We start from the raw sequence: 20,492 nt of genomic DNA, 5'->3' as shown, positions 1-20,492 counted from the left end.
GGGGATCTCACTGAGCCATTTAGTATTACGCGAGGAACCCGTCAAGGGTGTCCCCTCTCCCCACTCTTGTTTGATTTTTATATAGAACCTTTTGCCCAACTAATCCGTGACAATATTAATATAAAACCTTTTATTTTTGAAGGATGGGAGCGGAAAGTCGCACTATATGCGGATGACGTTCTTATCTTTTCATCCGAGTTGAGCTCAGCGTTTCCTACTGTAATATCCATTGCAGAAGAGTTTGGTGCAATATCCGGCTACGAAGTTAATGCATCTAAGACCGATATTATGGTCTGGAATCATCCTGCACCGGGCATAGGGGTACAGCCTAGTTCCACTCTTAGGTATCTCGGTTTAAATATTTATACGGATATTTACAAGATCGCTCCTTTAAATTTTGCTCATGTGGCTAAGGAGGCTCGCAGATCGATGAGAACATGGTCTGCTCTTCCTATTTCCCTGATAGGCAGGTCTAACCTGGTTAAAATGACTATTTTACCTAAGATTATGTTTTTGTTTAATACTATTCCTCTCTTTTTTGATCCATCTTTGACTGCTAAACTTCAAACCGAGATAAACAGATTTATATGGAATAGTCATACGCCCAGACTATCTTGGAAGAAGATAAGACGTTGTCGAGAAAAAGGGGGCCTTGCAGCACCAGATTTGCAGTTTTATGGTTGGGCTTTTCAACTTTCCCATACCAGGATGCTTTTAAAGACCCCCAATAACGTCGGGTGTGGGAAACTATTTCTAGCACTTCTTAAGGGGGAAAAAATCAGGCAGACGAAATTTTTGTTAAAATTTGGTGACCCTAAGTATTTTAAAAAGGTTAAGCTAAAGGTTTTGAGGGATCTTGCTAGAACATGGGGTAATTTTAGACGTACACTCAAACTGGACTATTATCATAGTAGGGCCCCGTTGTGGGACTCTCCAGGCGCGCCGTCTTGGCTTTTGGATAGCCTAGCTCTCTCAGTTAGAGAGGCCGGATTTACATCATGGGGGGACCTGTTTGTTGAAGGAGTTCTACTTTCATGGGAGACTCTGAGTTCAATAATAGGAACTCGCTTCTCAAGACTTAAATACCTTCAAATTCAGAATTGGTCTCAGGCTTATAGTCAAGGTAGGGGTAGGTATAAAATAGGTGCTGAGAGTAATCTAGTAACCCATCTGATTGACAAACCACCTTTCAAAAAAGAGATTACATATTGGTACAACCTTATGTTAGACGAGACTGGTGGCGAATTCTTGCTCCCCCAATCGCTCTGGGAAACATATATCATCAACACCGATGTGGAGGGTCTGTGGCTAAAATCATTTAAGATTCTGGGGGAGACGGTGAAACCTTCCTGGCTTCGTCGTAACCACCTGTTTACACTGCATAGGGTGTACTATTCTCCACTGCGTTAATCAAAGTTTCCCAATAATGCTCTGGTGGCCTGCCCTAGATGCGGTCTGGTTGCCGCATCAGATGTCCATATGTTTTTTGAGTGTTCATTCCTAACACTATTTTGGAATGAAATCTGTGCTTTCCTCTCGTTAGCGATAGGTTTGCAAGTCAGCCCTTGCCCCAAGTTAGTCTTTTTTGGTATTATACCAGAGCTTGATGGTATAAGTAAAAAACTGATCTTCTATGGCTCCTTGTTGGCTAGAAGAGAAATATGTAGACGTTGGAAAGACAAAGCACCTCCTCTCTTTAACGATTGGCGTGCATCCATGCTACAGATGTCCAAATTGGACATGGCTAGAGCGGGTCACCAACATAAGAGGAGATTTTGGCTACTTTTGAACTGTTAACCATGGATCAGAATATCATGTTTTTTTTTCCCATGTCCTATGATTGTGCTGCTTGGAAGGATCGTGTTATTTGATCCCCTTTTTGTTATACACACCCTACATGGGCGACTTGGGTTACGAAATGGGTTGTATATAGCAGTATGCTAGCCCTGCCGGTACCATGTGATGATGATTAAGTAGTAGATGTTTTACACTGCGGGATTCTCCGGTTGGTACCATTAAAATCCCTCTCAGTAAATCTGGGTCAGTGTTCCTGTCATCTCCTCTAATTGTTCGTTACTATATGGTCACCAAGGGCGAATATGAGGACACAAAAAAAAAAAAAGATACTACTCACATCTGTGCCCCCTCAGCCTCAATGGCCAGAACCCCTAGGCATCCTATTGCTCTGTACCACAGCATGGCTCTACCGAAGAATGTCTCCGTTTGTCCTGAGTGCCCCGCATGCTCATCGTGTACCAATGATGCCTCTCCCTATATCCCACCATTTCCCCACACCCCCTCCCTCTGTACCCCTTTCCTCAGTGCCCCACACAGTGCATTTGCTTTCTCCTTGCTCCTATTTAATGTTACTAGATGCCCATAACAATATCCCCCTGCGTCTCCATCCATGATTCATATACCCCCTTTCACTGCCCCTTCCCAAATGTCCCCCTCTAAATACCCTGGTTGCTTGTCCATTCCTCAAATTACCTTAAGCCCATCTTTTGGCTCCAACCCTAGACCATCCATTTTACATTCCCCCTACCCTCTGAACCACCAGTTCACCTCTACTTTCACTTTCCATTTGTGCATGATAAGTGCCTCCTCACTCTGTGTCTCATGAGCCTCCTCTGCAGGTTTACTCAGCAAATATGTTTGCAAAGGCTCCTATTTCCAATGTGACCCAGAAAAGACAGCTCCATTCTAAATGTAGTTGCCATCATCCACACCCAACGTGAACTAAAGTGGTGCTACTTATGTTGGTATAACAAAAGTGGCCTATCACTCCTGAGCATGGTATGGGGAAGTGCAAGTGACCCCCACATGGAGTTAAGTCTGCTGAAACAAAACAAACAAAGTCCCTACACCTGGTGTTTCAAAGACGTAGGAAAACGTGGGCCAGCTCTGATTTATTATTGATGCAACCTACAAGCCTAATGCAAAGTACATATAGGGATCCTAATCCTTCCCACAGACCCAGACCCTTTGTACAATATTATTGTTCGGACCATTCTGCTGAAGTTAAAGATAACACATCAAAAGCCCTAATGGTTGTGCAAGACACACAATATTGGATAACCTTGTGACTATACCATCTATAGCTACAAACATACCCTCTAACCAGGGTAAATCAGAATAGTCTCATCTAAGAGATAATGCCGGTCTGTGGGTAACCCCTTAGCTGATTACCTACATGGTGAATGGGCTTCCTCTGGTGCCCAACTCTTTAACATCTACCCTAGTGTGAAACACCACCCAACCATGACTAATGCTGCAACTAGGAGCCCAATCCTGCTACAGGTTGGTCCTATAGTAGAGCTGCATGTCTGGCACACATGCCGCTGGTTCTTTCCATGGAAGATGCTGCCAACTGTGGGGCATTTTATCAAGGCCCTGCGATAGAATTATCGCTGCTTTAGTGTCCGATTTTGGGCGAAAAGCAGCGATAACTTTATCACACTATCAGCAAGGATACGCTAGCGCGTGTTCCTATGCCTCTCCGCCAGTTTCCTCGACGCCCAGCTTTGCAACGCTAATGATATGCAAAGTGGGCATACCTTACTAGAATAACGTGACGCTAATGATCCTTTCTCCTATTATCAATCTGCTCGCTAACCTGCGTAGCGATGATAATAGTAGCGCTAACCGCGCTTATCGCAGGTTTCATTATGCCTGCTTTTATTACTACTTAGCCATTGTATCCTATGAAAGGTGGCTTGTGAGGATAAGCACAACCTGCCCTATTAACAAGGAATCTCCTATCGCTGTGCTATTATCGCTGGATTTCCAGCGATAATCGCACATTTTGCAGCTATCGCTGGATTTTGTATCGCATTGGAGATACACGTTGCTGATAGCTCGCTATCTCGGCGATATAATCCAGCGATAGCCGGAGATAATTATCCTCGCGGTAAGTGCGCTTACTGACAATTATCGCTGGCTGTTGCTGATATGCCCCTGTGTTCTTTATGCCTTTCAAAGTGTATGTTCTTGATGCCTGCCTAGATTAGCAACCTGATGCCACATGGGGCCCCTTCCCAGCTACAATAAACCATACAAATAAATAAATAAAATGATGTTTGCCTTAAAGCTGTTAAGTTCTGGTTGAAATCGTATAGAAAATGTATGTAATCTTGTAAGCATTTATCATGCACAGATTTCCATATAGACAATGCTTTAAAGTGTTTATCTTTACACAGGTTTACATAGAGCAACAGGCAACATGTCTAGCTGGGGCAAGATACAACGAAGCGGATGGATTTTTCCAACAGTGACCCTCTGTATTAATGGCTTTTTTACTGCACTTCGGCCATTAGAACCTTTCATTACTCCTTATTTAACAAGTGAGATCAAAAATCTGACCCTGGAGGAGGTATGTTTCTATTATGAATTGTGAATAAGCATATCTATATTAGGCTTGACGGCATCAAAAACTGAATTTGACTTATAAAATAGATTATGTTTGGTCTTGACTATGTTCCCCAGGTCAATAATTAACAACTCTTTTTGACCCCAGAATACGTTACATGTTTTGTAAAGGGCCAGGGCAATAAATATTGGCTCACTAGTAGAAGTGATATTTTGCCAACGTTCTCTCATCAATCTGGGCACATTCTATGCTTTTAGAACCAATTGGGTACCCCTTCTGGAGGAGCCCTAGGCGACTGCCTAGTTTTTTCTTTTTGTAGAATTAACCCTGATTTTGCACATAAAGAAGAAATACTCTAATACAGCGGCCCTTAAATTGTTGGCCTCAGTGGATTCCCTGATTCACTATAGAAATCTGGGGACCCTACCTCAGGAATTTCTACAATTTGGATCTCAGAACAATACACACAAATGTGGAAATAAGACTTCATAAAACAGATACATACATTCCCGAGATATTTTATTTATATAACTAATAAAAAAGATACAAAAAACATTTTAATTTTTATGGGAAGGTTGCAACTGTCCAAGATTTGGTTTTACCTCAAAAATATGAAACATATGCTATAGCCTAGAATAAGTGATTCTTAACCTTTTGACCTCAGTGGACCCCCACTGAAACACTATTTGAAACAATGGACTTCCACCGACACAATTTCTACAATGTGAAACTCAAAAAAGACCCCAAAACTACAGAAATACTTAAACATAAAACGAATACAACCATTTAAAATATTTTCTTTAAAACACAAGCAAGAATCAAGATTTCCATTTTAATGGAAATGTTGGAACTTATTATAAGGGCTATGCTAGGCTATTGCATATTGCTTTGTCTTATATGCTTCAAATGCAGGCTCTGCTTTTGTCGGATCGTACTAGCATTTTAATTGGCCTCCAAATGTCTGCACTCCTGTAATTATGCTGCTTCAGTGAATCAAAGTAAGGCTACTAGCCTACGTTTTAGCCTTCAAATTCAAAACTCTTCACATTTGCAAAGTATTTTAACATATTCAATTTTGCTTTTTTAATGTTCATATACTTTATTAATCTGCTAATATTATTTGATTTTCCAAACAAGCACGGACACCCTGAGTTGGGATCCAAGTTGTAAGTGGTTGTCTGCATCGCAGTCTGAGCCATTAAAATTGCTGTTCGAAACAATATTTGTGGAACTATCAGATAGATTCATGAACCCAAATTGCGCTCACAATGGCTGCGAATTCGCAAATGCGAGCGCAATTTGAAGAAAAGGAATTCTTGATAGTGAAAATTCTATAATTGCGAATTCGCTAAACAAAAATTGCGAGTTCGCAAATAAATTCGCAGAATCTTGGAAGAAGCCCATTAGCGAATCGGAATATGCGAGATAGCATGGATTCTGCAAAACAAATTGCGAAATCGCAAATTTATCGCTATTCAAGGAAAATCGCTAAAAGCGAAAATCCCAAAAATCGCAATTTGTGAGGCGCTATTTAAGGAGAACCCAAACCAGGTGGTAACCATTAAGAAAAAAAAAAAAAAAAAACTTTACCAAACTACCAACAGGTGCAGCTCTGACCAAACACACATAAGGGGACGTAGCTGGAGCATGACGACTCTCACAATGCCAGGACTCTACATGGTGGTCATGCGGCGAAGGCTACAGCGAGCAGCACAGAACAGACGCAGGATCCAGGAGCGAATATTCTGCCAGCGGGTCACCCTACTGGGCCAAACTGATGAGCAAATTTACTCTAAGTACCGCCTGAATGGGGCAATGATCATCAAGCTGATCCGGGACCTACACCCCCTGATGCAGCACCCAACAAGGAGGACCAATGCCGTGCCCACCCATGTGCATGTATTGTGCAGCCTGCACCTACTGGCCTCCGGAAGCTTCCAGGGGATAGTCGCTGTTGCAGGGGGGATATCCCAGCCCACCATGTCCCGTTGCCTAAGGAGTTTCCTGGATGCAATGCTGACCCGGCTACACCACTACATCTCATTCCCCACCACCCAACAGGACTTGAATGACACCAAGCTGAAATTATACAACATTGCACAATTCCCACATGTAATTGGATGCATTGACTGTACCCACATCCACATCTGCCCACCAGCACAAACGGAATACATGTACCGCAACCGCAAGTCCTACCACTCCTTCAATATCCAGATGGTGTGCAATGCCAAGACTATCATCACGGACATAGTGGCACAATATCCGGGGAGCACACATGACTCTGGGGTGGTGGTGTTGGAAGCACTGCAGGTGGCTGTGATGGACCGGGTCGTTAGTTGGACTGGGCCTCACCCTCAGTGTCCTCCTGGGTCTCGGCGATGTGCAGGGCCTCGCTATCTGTGCTGGGTTGCTCAACAGCACCTGTAATGTAAAAGGGTGCATGATTAATGTTATGTTTCTTGCACAAGCAATGTTGATACATGCATGCAGGCTTGCTTACCCTGACTGGCTTTTGGATTTACTTTGATTTGACAGGTCTGGCTGTGTTCAGCTAACTGGGGATATATGATTTCACTACAACTACCACAATGCAATGGGTCTTTTCAGGTTTGCATGGCCTGCATTGTTGGGGATGTCATATTGCTAGCTCAGGAGTCATGGGCATTGTTGGGGACAGGGTCGCAGTCGCATGGCACTTACCTTCTGATATTTGGCTGGGTCGGGACGAGTCCAGCTGGATTACCCGCACGCAGGCTTCTGGTGCGATGGTGTCCTTTATGAGGTCCTCCAATCGAGTGTTTGGTGTGGCTACAGGTTCCCCTCCACCGGTGGCCAGTCGCTCCCCAAGCCTCTCGGCAATACGCTCCTTTGAACGGCCTCTCAGGTCATACCAGCGCTTTTTGAGGTCATCAATTGACCGCTGGGTCACCCCGACCGAATTTACTTTAGCGCGGATACGCTGCCAGATCCTGTGCTTGTCTGCCTCTGGCACCCTCCAGGAGTCTTTGCCGAAGAGGCGTGCATGGTCCTAGGTGAACCCCTCAATCAAATACTCGAGTTCAAGTTTTGAGAACTTGAGTTTTCTCTTCCTCTCCTGCCCACTGCTCCCTGCTGCATCCTGGGACATGTTGAGGATTTGTGTCCTGCTGGGGTGCTGCACAGTCAAAGGTTTGGAGCTCTTCAGAATCCTGCTTCCACTCTCTGGCTCTGTGTTCGGTTTGTGGGTGGGGAAAGCCTACTTCCTGGTTGTGATGTCATCAGTGGGCTCGAAATGCGACTTCCCGTTTTTGCGATCTCGCAGTTAGCGAGATCGCAAAATGCGATTTCGCTAATTGCGAGATCGCAATTTCTACATGGAAAAATGCCGATTCTGCAAAATGTAAACGATTGTGGCAAAATCGCAATCGGCAATTGCAACCGATTGCGATTCGCCTTTTTCCATCGCATTTCTACATGAATGCCATTCTGCGAATTTCAAAATGCAAATCGCTATTTCTCGCAAATTGCTAATCTCAGAATGGCACCTTCATGAATCTGGGTGTATGTGAGTTAAAGCAAAAACAAGCCCAGGAGACTGAAATATTACACCAAAGACTGGACAAGATCGAGCAGAATCTTGAACAGTTACCCAAAAGGATGCAAGAAGCGGAACAAAGGACTTCAGACTAAAGGACAGGGGGTTATATGTATGAAGGTACCGATTTGCGATTCTGAAATAGTGATTTTTAAGAAATCGCTATTTCAGAATCGCAAATTGGTATGTATGTACAAATTCGCATTTTCTTAGCGAATTCTTAGTATTCCTTAATTGCGATTAGCAAATTGCGAATCGCAATTAAGGAATACTTTCCCATTCATTTCTATGGGCCAGGAGGCCCATAGGAATGAATGGGAAGGTATTTTCAATTTTGCAATTCGCAATTTGAAAATCGCAAATTGAGAATAATTTCAAGGGTGCAGGGGTGTCCAAAGGACACCCTATTGCACCCCTGAAATATGCATGGGTGCACATGTGGCGCACATACATGCCCTAAGGGCATGTATGTGCATCACATGGCACTTTGAAAAATGATGAAATGTGCAGTTTTCAAAGAATTCGCAACTTACCACCAAATAGAAGTTGGTGGTAATTTGCGATTCCTTAAGGGCATTTTGCAAATTTTTTTTGCTTCATACATTGCATTTAAGGAATCGCAAAATTTGCGATTCCTTAAATGCAATTGCAAAATAAGGAATCGCAAATTTTGCGATTCCTTATTTTGCACCAGATTTTACTTTATACATACCATTTTGCAAATTCGCATTTCCAAAGGCCGAAATTCGGCCTTTGCGAATACGAATTTGCTTCATACATATGGCCCAAGGTCTGGTGTTTTAATAAAGATGTCTTGATTGAGTAAAAGAAGGCTCGCCATTTAGAGAATGAGGTCAAAGAAATGGAGAACCATGCGGGGGGAGTGAGTCTTAGGGGATGCTCAGAATTAACCCCAGCTGATGGATTCATTTTTCAGAAGTATATTTTATTGAAAGCGCCAGCTGATTTGACAATCATGAAGACGCATAGAGCTCCAGCCCATTTGACAGTTGGCATGAAATACCCACAAATAATCCTGGTAACTTTCGCAGAGTTTCGCATCAAAGAGCAGATCCAGGCTGCAGAAATCCACAAGAAATCTTTTACGGTCGAGGACAGTGTTCACATGGGGGTGTTCTCGGATCCTTCAATCACGGCGGCTCAACTTCAAAAATCTTTCCAAGGACTGGCTAGAGATTTTAAACTTTTAGGGGTGTAAGCCTTTCAATCCAGATGTTTAAGCTGAAGGGCCTTGTTAATGGTCAATTTCACTTATTTATGGTGGTTAAGTTCAGGCTCTACTTTCTAAGATCTCAAAAGTTACGATTGTGCTTTTGAAGTCTCGTCCACGAGGTAGATGAGTGAGTGAGAAGTCTCCATTAACAACTATGCAAGGGGGGGGGGGGGTCACTTGAGGGGTGATAGGTACAGCACCAGGGTACCAGTTGAGCTTTGGCAGTCTCCGGGGGAGTGGGACATTTCTGGACCTAAGGGTGGAATAGAAGGTAGGTGTGGTGGCAGTGGGGGTGCGAGTACTTAAAAAGAGCACGAAAAAAGAGCAGGCTTATTGGTTTGAGTTTAACTATGAGTAGAAGCAGCAGGGGAAATAAATGTGTAGGTTTTGGATATCAGGAAATTTGGTGGACAAAAGCCTAAATATTGCAATGTATTAAAGCTATTACTTACAATGTAAATGGACTGGGGAGTATATATATAAATGTGGTGCATTGCTGTAATGGTTGTCTTCATTGAGTATATCTATAGGAAACTAAATTCAAGAGTAATGCCCCAAAGTGCAGTTACCATGAAGGTTCTCTTTAGCATATTTTGCCTCAGTAGGGGTGGCAATGAGGAGCGTTGCAATTTTATTTTCAAACTCGGTTGAGTGGCAGGTGAAGAAACAGCAAGGGATATTAATGGTAGGTGGATTTAGGTGAAGGTTCTAGTCAAAGTTAGGTTTGTTATATTTGTGAATTACTACAGCCTTGTGTCAGATGAACCTCAGTCTCTGGAACAGATCTATAACCTTGCAATGAACTCAGAGAGGTCATTAGTGATGGGTGGAGATTTTAGTTTTATACAAGATTTAAGGAAGGATACCTCAAACAATGCCAAAAGACCTGCTGAAGCCCAAGACGGCCCAGCTATTGAAAATAATGAAGCAGGACTTTGGATCAGTTGATCCTTGGCAGGTGGATTACCCTGAATCCCTGCAGCATACTTGCCATTCACATAGATTTGGCTCAGTCTCTCGATTAGAGTTTTTTCTTATTACATGCACAATGAAATGGGACTCTGTGGAGATTCTGAAAATTCATTTTCTGGCCATTCTATAGTGTCCCTTCAAGTGATACTGGATCCTCTACTAAAAAACAGACAAAGATGGCCAGTCAGCAAATAGTTTTTTCGATAAGATTTGGCTGGAGGGCCTGAGGGGCTTAATAAAATAAATTTTTAAGATACATGTTAACACTGCCTCCAAGTTCCTGTTTTGGGAAAATTGTAGGCCACTTTCAAGGGACAGGTGACAGCTTATGAGGTCATGCAAGCAGCAGTTGAAAACACTATGAAAGAATGTATAGGGACTAAGAGTAAACCAATAGCCCTAGTAAGGCACCTACAAAAAAGAAACAACTGGAAGTGGCAAAACAAGATCTTAAAGGATTTCTTCTTAGTTGAAGACATTTCGGGTGACAGAGCCTTCCAGCTGAAGCAATATAAGGAAAACCAACAGATAGGGAAATATCTGGCCTGGTCAACAAAAATCAAAAAGAACAAGTAGGTGATAGATAAAATCGAGCATCCTGATACCTGTGCTATGGAATTGGAGGAAGTGATTTGGCGAAGAAAGTTGAGCTGTACGAAGTGGCTAGTGTCTTTAAAAATATGGCATATACTAAAGCTAGTGGCAGCGATGGCATCCCTACTGGATATTATAAAGTTTTCGCAACGTATTTTATCCCTTTTTAACCGCTCTGCTTACTCAAATGAGTGAAGGTATAGAAAGCCCTTTTTTTTTTAAAAGGACATATTTATTAGCTTTCTTAAAGGGCTTTGTCATCAGCCCATGGCCAGGGTTGGTCACCACACCATTCTAGGTAACTATAAAGAGAGGGGTTGTCATAATACTGTTTCCTTTTCTCTACGCACCCTTCGTCAGAATACTTATTGATATCTCTTTCCAAATTATTTGCATATGTATGTTTTAATCTACATCACTCTAAATAGAAATTATTGATTTGATGGTTTTCAAAACTTTTAAAGATTTACTTAGATAAAAGAACTTAAACTTTTTCCCTTGAGTTTGTGGTTATTTTATGAAACATTAAATGTTATTTACTGCCTATTTTCTTGCTAACTCCCTTGATCCTTTAGGGCTATAGGTATCGATGACTTGGATGGGTAAGACAAATGGTATAGATCCTGAATGGTAAAATTTTAAAATTGATTGACTGTAAGTTTACCTGTTTAAGTATATGCTTAGTTTTATGGGCCCAGGTGAGTATGTTGAGCAGGTGAGCTTGCGCTCTATCAGTTATTTTAGTAGCAGAGGATGGTTAGGGTTAAGTTAAGATAGGTAGTTTGCTGGTTTAATCAAATTGCATTGTGGATTTTAAAATTATTTTGATTTTTATGTATTAACCAAAACTGTTTGTACCTGTTTTATGTTTTGTCTGGAAACCCGGGGGCTGAATATCAGGTGGTAAATGGAAGCCGCTCTATAGTGAGGTCACTTGTCCAAAGAAGTAAGTGCATGGTTAGGTAAAATCGGAAGCACTGTTTTAGGGACTTTTCTGTATAAATGTGTGAATAATTGATAGCAAAGAGTTTGCTAGAAAACTTTGGTGTGATATCACCTAGAAAGGGTCACACTGAAGGAGTAGCAAGTTCTTCTGAGCTTGATTGACAGCAAAGGGGTTCGCTGGTGAAACTTTGGCCTTACATAACCTAGAAAAGGGTAAGCCCCAGGGAGTAACAGGTTCTCTGATGCTTGTGTGACAGGTAGACGGAAGGGATCTACTTGTATTGTATGAAGAGTAAACGGAAGGGAGTTACTCGTAGTGAAACAAATCTTTTTTTTTCTTTGAATTAGTTACTCAGGCACAGTGGCGAATGTTTTTACATCGTTAATTAATGAAAAATGAACATTTAAAGCGAATAAAAGGAAGTTCTCGTATTACCTTGCAAAGGAGGGGGTCAGTTGCGGAGCTGCGCTGACGTCACTCAGTGCCTCGCTGGTATTGGATGGTACAGCGGGTGTGTAGCTGAGGTAATATTGTAAAGGAGGGGTGAGTACAGGAGCATGAGAACTCGTCTCATGAGAAAAACCGCCTAACCACTGGTTGAATTTATTTGAATTCTAACTGTTGATTTGTCATTGAAAATAAGAAACACATTGGTACTGGAGGTTTCTAGTAAACAAACTGAGTTTCATCACGAAGTAAAACGACATAAAATATATGTGACATTCAGATCCAGGATTCATAGGAAATAGACCAGATAGAAAATATCTAGGATTGGCTAAAGAACAGATGATTAGAGGGAGACCTTACATCATTTACAGAGTTTAAAAAAAAATTTGTCAAGAAAGTTAAAAATGTCTTTAAAAAGAATAAACCGATAAAAACCAGAGAAGGGATTATTATTCCACCACCGAATACGCCCGCATCATACATGATGGTTGAAAGGGGCTATCACACTTGCATATGGTTAGAAAACTGGATAGAATATACAAAAGATGATGGAATTTTGGCATTTCCAGAAAATGGTACCTTTAATGGTAGAGTTTTGTACAATTTAAGAGCAAGCATTAATGAATTAGATCCAAGACCTAGAATAACCCAATATGACGCATTAGAGGAATGGGAAACAGAAGCTTTTGAGCGAGACAGATCTAGAAGTGATTAAAGTTTAAATAAAGTCTATCCCAAATTTCCTAAAAAGACGAGAGATAAACAGATGAAACAATGGAGGCAGTCCATGTTAGTGGAAGGATTATATCCTGTCCGAGCTTTAGAAGAACAAAAAGGGAGTAAAAGAATCGAGAAAACTAAACATTTAATGACATGTACTGATCCAGAAGATGATTACTTGGAGGATTTATTAATGAAAAATCTGCCACCTTATAATGAAGAGCAAAATCAAGTTAATCCTAGTGCTCCGTTCTTAAAGCCACCTTTGGTTCCACAAGTGATACATGAGGCATCATTAGAAAAAGTGTTATAAAAAAAGGAACGAGAAGCAATAAATAAACAAAGAAATTAATTAATTCAGAAAATTACACAATTAAATGTAAGTCCTGAAGCCTTGATGATTCCAGTAACTATAGGTCCTGTTGTTCCCTTATATGGAGATAAACAAACTAGTCCGAGACCTCCTGTTTTAACTACACCTGTAGTGCAGCCAAGAAAAGAAACACTAATAGTGGATGATCAAGCAAGTAAATGTGAGTCAGAAATGTCTTTGATGGATTTACCTATAAGAGAACCAGTACGTAGCTCAGCTAGGAGAACTACACCTGTAAATTCCAGAGAGGTACAAATAGAAACTTCTTCAGGTACGAGAAGTGCTACAGTAGTTACCCCAGAAGAAATTGAAAGATGGTCTCGTGAAATAGAAAAAACAAAATCTCAGCCAAAGACATTGGATATTTTTAAATTAAGAGTTGAATTGGAAGAACTGCTTCCTGAGAATGTGGGGTTAGACCGATTAAATACATTAAATGAAGATGAATTGTTGTTTATATGTCGAAGTATCACTCAAAATACAAAAACATTTCATGAAAAGTTAACGAGTTTGGCAAATTAAATGGGAATTGATATTGGTAAGTTGAAAGTGTTACAGAAACCATATCGAGCTGAATTTTCTGACAAAGATTTGGAAAATATGAATGTATCAGGTCGAAAATTACAGATCAAAGAGTTATTAACACTGTTGCAAAAATGGGGTGATTTAGATAGATGGAAAGCTAGATGGATAATGAAAAAGGAAGAAGCTCAAGGGAAAAGCACTGCATCAGAATATATGTTGAAAGAAACAGATGATTTCCCAAAACTCAGAGAGAAACCTGTAGAATGGTACAGGCAGGTCGAGAGATTTGTAAAAGTCTCAAAAGTGTTATTAAAAGATATCAAAGGGGTATTTTATATTGTTGTTCCTGTCGATTTATGGACAGAATGCAAAATTGCAGTAGACTGGCCAAGTGATGAGTATCCTAGAGACCCAAAAACAGTAGCACCATCAGATGAGGTGATGAAAAAGTATAATCAGGTAATACTGTACTTAAAAGGAAAGGTACCTCCAAAAGAGACAGACTGGACTAGAATAGACAGAACTACCCAGAATAAAGCTGAATCTGTGCATGCATATTATGAATGCCTTTTACAAGTTTTTAAACAGCATAGTGGATTAGAAAACATTGACACTAAAGTCATGATGCATTTTATCTATCGGTTTGTGTCTGGATTAAAACCAGAAATTTCACAATGGATTGAATATCATAAGATCTGCTGGCAGGCCAAACCTATTGATGAAATACTCAAATATGCTAAATATTGTGAAGATGAATTGGACAATAAACAAAAGAATTTAGAGGAATAAGTAATGTGGGCACAGGTAAAATTAGAAGAGCAACAAGAACTTCAAATGAAAAATATTCAGACACAAGGAGATGGAAATGGAGGTTAATCTAGGGGAAAATATAACGGTGATGAAGCTAAAAAGAAATTTCCTTGTCATGGGTGCAGAAAATTGGGGCATTGGAAGAACGAGTGTAAGGCTGCATTAAATAATAATGTACAAAATAATAATTTGAATTCACAGACGCAGAATGAGGTATTGAAAAAGCAACAACAAAAGGTAATACGAAACCAGTCACCATTGGCACCTATGCCAAACCCTGGAAGTCAGCCTACATACAGTGTAGATACAGGGGCGGTGGGTGAGATTTTAAAGTGGTGGGGCGCAAAGTGATTTGCATACAGCACCGTAGCGAGCAAGCGCAGCGAGCGAGCCCGAACCCCAAAAGGGGGGTTTGGGGGGGGTAACCCAGGGATTTTGAAAAAAAAGAAGAAAAATCGTGCATTTTCAAGCAAATTTGAGAAAGCAGGAAGGTTAATAAAGCAATTGTGAAAGTGCAGTTATTACATTAATAGATGGCATAACATAGGTAGCTGCTTATTCAGTATAACCACAGAGCTTCAAACATTCCGTCCTATTATGCTCAGGTGCTGAATTCAGACTATAAGACTTTCATGTCGGCCGTGTGCAACTGCAAGCACAATGCACCGCCCGGGTCAGGATTAGCCTAGGAGGCTGGAATGGCGGGGCCGGACAGGGTCGTCTGGTCTTCTATCTTTTTATGCGTTTTTATATAGCGCAGAGTTTACCCAAAGGCGTCAGAGCGCTTCACAATAGGAACAGTAATGAAACATGAGGAGAAAATTACAAGTGAACAAATTACAAAAGCAAACGTTAAGTTACAAGGGGCAAAAGTGACAATTGTGAGCAAACAAAATACATGAGGTTGCACACGATGCATTACAGGAGGAAAAAGTGACATGTGTGCACACAAGTCCTTAAAAGATGACTGAAGGCAGGGTTTGAATTTTCCAATCCCTGAATTTAAGAGCTTCACATCCACTGTCTGAATGCTTATCTACATGAGTAATTAAACTAATAACAGTGTATAAAAGCAATTACTACGAACGCGTTTTTATTACTAAAGGAACACTTTTGTGAAAAATTTGAATAATGAAATACTGAGCAAAAAGCACTGTTTCTAAACTAATACCTTGCAGTTACCATCCATGCAGTTCCTTAAAGATGGTTCATAATTCATTAAGCAGGTATTTTACAGGTGGTAACCTGAGACCTATCTCACTCAAGAATGTATGCAATGAAAGCAGTAACTCATGAGCTTCCTACGTAAAATACAAATCTGTGACCTGCATGGTGAATGCTTCACTTTGCAGCTGGGACATCACATTTAACTCTGTCTCTTTATACTTTGTATGAGTGAGGCCAGCCTGTAACTAGACTGCACACAGATCTCGCCAGCAAGTGTATTCACCACCAAAGTTATCTTACAGCTACAATGCTCTGGAATTTGTTGGGTAAACAAAGATCTCTCTATACCAGGTGTCTACAGTCTAATCCCAATAAACTATTTTAAAGTGAAGTCTGCTCGAGAGAAAACAAAGTATAATTAGAAGAGGTAATGTATAATACTGCAATATATGGTAGACACTCGAGCACAAGAACAAACATTACGTTTGTAGGCAACGGTGGTGGCACTTGTGCAAGTATCAAAGCAAACAAAATGCCATTACCGCGCAGTCCTCGGCAACACTCACTCGAAAGATCTGCCAAGGTGCCCTTTTTGTCAACTGGAGAGCATCGTTATATTCCCACCCAGCCAGGTAGATTTGTCCACACACGCCCACTGCGTTAATCTGAAGAGGATCAGCACAAAATCTGATAGTCTTTCTGTAGAGCATGATCATCACCCCCATTGGGCACACCATCACCATGCCATGCAAGGCGTAGATGGCAAGGGGTCATCTCTGAAGGGGGACTCTATGCAGGCAGTAGAAGGCAAGGCGTCTTCTTTTCTGGGCAGTGCTGTGCCGAGAGTAGAAGGCAGAGGTCATCTCTGGGGGGCATGCTACGTAGGGAATAAATAGAAGGCATGGGGGGGTGGAGTCTTCTCTAGGGGCTCGGTGAAGTGGTTAGAGAAAAGGGAAGTGCTTTAAATGGGTAGATACTGCCCGGTACTGCGTGCCTGCACTACCTGAATGTGAAGGGTAGAGTATCTGCACCTCTCAGCAGCACTGCTGTAACATATTTAATGTGAGAGCACCGGCACTTCTCAGGAGCAAGCAGGTACTCTAATTAGTGCGTGCTTGCAATTCAATATTTCCAATTCACGCACTGAGGCCTGAACAAGGGGTATTTTCCTATGGAGGTCGTCTGTCACAATTTCTAACATATGTCCATTTGCTGTTTGGAATACATCGCCACAGATTTGACTGGTGGTGCAGTTTACTGACAAACGTGACATGACCGTGGCGTCGAAGATCAACAAGCGACTAACAGCACACAATTACACTTCACAAAAAAGCTGTCTTCTGCCCGGCAGCGTGTGAAATTGGAGTCACCCTTCAGGGCACCATTTAGGACCAGAGCACATGTGTACAGAGGAATCATGAAGACCTTTCGTTGTATCTTTATTTTTACGGTTGGCATAAATGAGCTCCTAAGGGTAGTGGAAGCATGCAGGGCGCAAGCTGTGAAATATTCAACTGAGGCAGCCAGTCCAAGCCAATACTTTCTAAAGTAGATGCATTATTAGGTCTGTGTATCTCTTACCAACATGACCATTCCTACAAGAAGCACCGTTCCTTGCAAACCCAATCAAAGACATGAACATTATAAGCTCAGAGGAACACTCATAGTTGAGGATGTTCTCCGTAGGGGTGGGCGCGGATTTCATAGAATTTCACTTCACAGAGTTGCTAAAAAACTCCCCAAGTTCCACGTGTGAGTGGAGTAATGGGGAAGTAAGAGAAAGCGGCCTCAAATGCGCTGCACTGACTGTACCAATAGCAATTATAAGGCACTGCCTGGCCGATCGCAATATGCCTGCGCAGGACCACAGAAATCGTTTTCAAGTTACCTTACCGTCACGTAGGTAAGGGTGCCGCTCTGTTGTATGACTATGTCCAGTTGTCCACACAATATTGGCATGCTCCAGCAACAGCTTTAGCCAGCATGCATTATCTGTTTTGGTCACTGCAGCTGCACACAACACGACCCTTAGAAGCTGCGTGGAAGACGTGGGCTGTCAGACCTACTGAGAATATCCTCCACTGTCACCAAAGCCCCTGGGGACCAAAAGCGGATATGTGAGAGTGATGCATGTGGGAATTATGGCAGCATGTGCTGAGGATGAGGAAATGCCAGTTATCTGCACTCCGCCACAGTCACCTTGCTCCTTGGCCTTGGCCTTGCTTTATTCTCGAGTCTCGACTTAGTACAGGCCAGGGTTGGACGGATCCCTGTTTTTGAGATGGAGCCAAGGGACGAGCCTTCCATGCAGCAGCCTGGTATATGCATAACTGGGGTATATGCATAACTGGGGGTGGGTTTGTGGCTTCGGTTTCGTTTCGTCACACTCACAGAACGAAACCCTTCCCTGGCTGGTTGTGTCTGTGTGAGTGTGACACTTCTGTGACCCACCCATGCCAATGCCATCCGTGCAGAACGGCGCAGATGGCGGATGATGCACTGCACGTGCGATCAGCTGAGCCACGGGCCGGGCCGGGGTGCGGTGACCGTGGTGGTGGCGCGCAGTGTAGATTGTGTCACAGTCACCCCCAGATGGGGTGACGCCCGGTGCGGTCCACACCGCCCGCACTCCCTAGCCAGTCACGCCATTGTTGAGAGGTTTCGTTTCCGTTTCGGTTTTACCCAGGCCCCCGCTCCGAAAAAACAACTGAACTCAACTGAACTAATGATACTTACTAAAAGAAGAAGTCAATACTTCGTGATGATGAGGACGGCCGACGGGTCGAGCTGGAAAGAAAGGCAACGAACACTGACAGGCAGCAAAAGGCAAGCACAGGCTGCCGGCGGTGATGCGCACACACTGTCTCCACACAAGTCGACTCCACACACAACCACGAGGCGAGTCGGAGTGAACCGGATCCAACGTACGACAGCAGCGCCGCGCGCCAATGGCCAATCACTGCATGACTACAAGAAGTCAGACACAGTGATTGGCCATTGTGCACTGCGACTGAGCCACCCACGCTCGGCATCCAATATGGATTTCCCCTGCTCTGCGGCGCAGTGACCTGCCAATCCTGGATTGGCTTGGAGGGCACACTAACTGCTCGCCCTGTCGCCCTTTTAACACCAGGGATGCCGCACGAATAAACCTGCACCCCCACCTAGTCACTAGCTAATGTGGGGGGACTTAATGCGCATGCTCGGGCAAGTTTCTGCCCCAAGCTGTACATGCGCGTTCTAAAAAGGAGGACTCGTCTCGTCTCGACTCTCGACTCGCCTGAAGTCAATCACACTAGCCCGCCCCCTGTCTCAGTCGGGTGCTGCCCGGCGGCGCTCGGATAAATATCATGAGAAAAGTTATTTAATACACTGTGAGTCAGGAACATTTATTTAAATTATTTTACTTGGCAGCCGCGGGTCCATGGGCTGGTGGGGCTACGCCCCTACGCCCCAATGGACGCACCGTGGCTGTGTAGATACCACAAGTTGGGAAGGAAGTGGTAAAAGGGACACAGTGACACACCAATTTCTTTTGAGGTACTCATACTTTGATGAAGACAGTTTATGACAGTGCCTGAGGGGGGAGGACGAGGAGTGCGTACTTGGCGCATCCTTGCAGGTAGATCAGTCAGGTCCATACATTGAGCGAAAGGTTGAAGGAAATGGTGTTACCTTTCTGTTGGATACTGGCGCTACCCGTTCTACTGTGAGAACAGCAGAAGTTCCAAACCTACCCCTCTTGGGAGAAGCGATCCAAGTAGTGGGCGTTTCTAATAAACAAATTAGTACCCCAGTTACAGAACCAATGGAAGTCAAAATAGGTAATTTTAAAGAAATGCACAAATTTGTTGTATGTGACTCCAGTCCGGTAAACCTGTTAGGTAGGGATTTGCTCTCCAAATTGAATTGCACTATCTTTTGTACACCAAATGGTGTTGAAATTCAAACCCCAGATGAAGATGGAATTTATAAAACCATGTTAGCAAAACAAGAAACTGAAAAACAAAAGTTTACCATAGAAGACTTGCCAAAAGAATTACAACATACGGTAGATCCTAAAGTTTGGGATTTCACGGGAAAAGATGTAGGATTGTTGACCCAGTAAAAGGGATGGTAAAGGAAGGTGCAGTTTACCCACATATTCGACAATACAAAATGAGTCCAGAAATAAAAGCAGGAGTTGCACTAGAAATAAAGCGTCTAGTTGAGGCAGGAATTTTGCAGGAAATAATGAGCAGTACATGTAATTCACCAATGATTGGCATAAAGAAACCGAGCGGAAAGTACAGGGTCTTACAAGACCTTCTTAAAAATATTAAAATTGTTGTCCTATGTTGTCCAGTTGTGCCAAACCCTGCTGTGATTCTGTATCAAATACCGTGGGCAGCAGGTTGGTTTACTGTAATAGATCTATGCCATGCATTTTTCTCCATACCATTACATCCAGATAGCAAGTATCTTTTCTCCTTCAAATTCAACGATCATATCCACGTTTGGAATCGCGTCCCTCAGGGGTACACGAAAGGTCCATCGATTTTTAATCACATTTTGAAAAAGTGCCTTGAATCTCTGATATTGCCTGGACAATCAGTCTTGATGGAATATATAGATGACCTGTTGGTGGAATCTAGGAATCAGAAAGACTGTGTTACTGAAACTATCACTTTACTGAATCATTTAAGTAAAGGGGGACACAAAGTATCACCTGAGAAATTGCAATATTGTACCACATCAGTGAAATATCTGGGGCACCAGATA

At 42.5% G+C, this 20,492-nt stretch overlaps 1 protein-coding gene across 1 annotated transcript in view; it reads left to right on the top strand.

Moving 5' to 3' along the window:
• Positions 1-20,492, top strand: part of LOC144791733 (thiamine transporter 2-like) — a 577,930-nt gene that overhangs the window by 68,889 nt on the left and 488,549 nt on the right. Inside the window, exon 2 of the mRNA XM_078666500.1 lies at positions 4,200-4,372. Within this exon, the coding sequence (XP_078522626.1) occupies positions 4,223-4,372 (150 nt within the window). The 5' untranslated portion in view covers positions 4,200-4,222. The remainder of the gene's footprint in view (positions 1-4,199; positions 4,373-20,492) is intronic.

Source organism: Lissotriton helveticus, chromosome 11 (genome assembly GCF_964261635.1).
Source record: "Lissotriton helveticus chromosome 11, aLisHel1.1, whole genome shotgun sequence".
Taxonomy (NCBI): domain Eukaryota; kingdom Metazoa; phylum Chordata; class Amphibia; order Caudata; family Salamandridae; genus Lissotriton; species Lissotriton helveticus.
The sequence above is the reverse complement of the archived record's forward strand: the minus strand, read 5'-3'. Positions and strand labels throughout refer to the sequence as shown.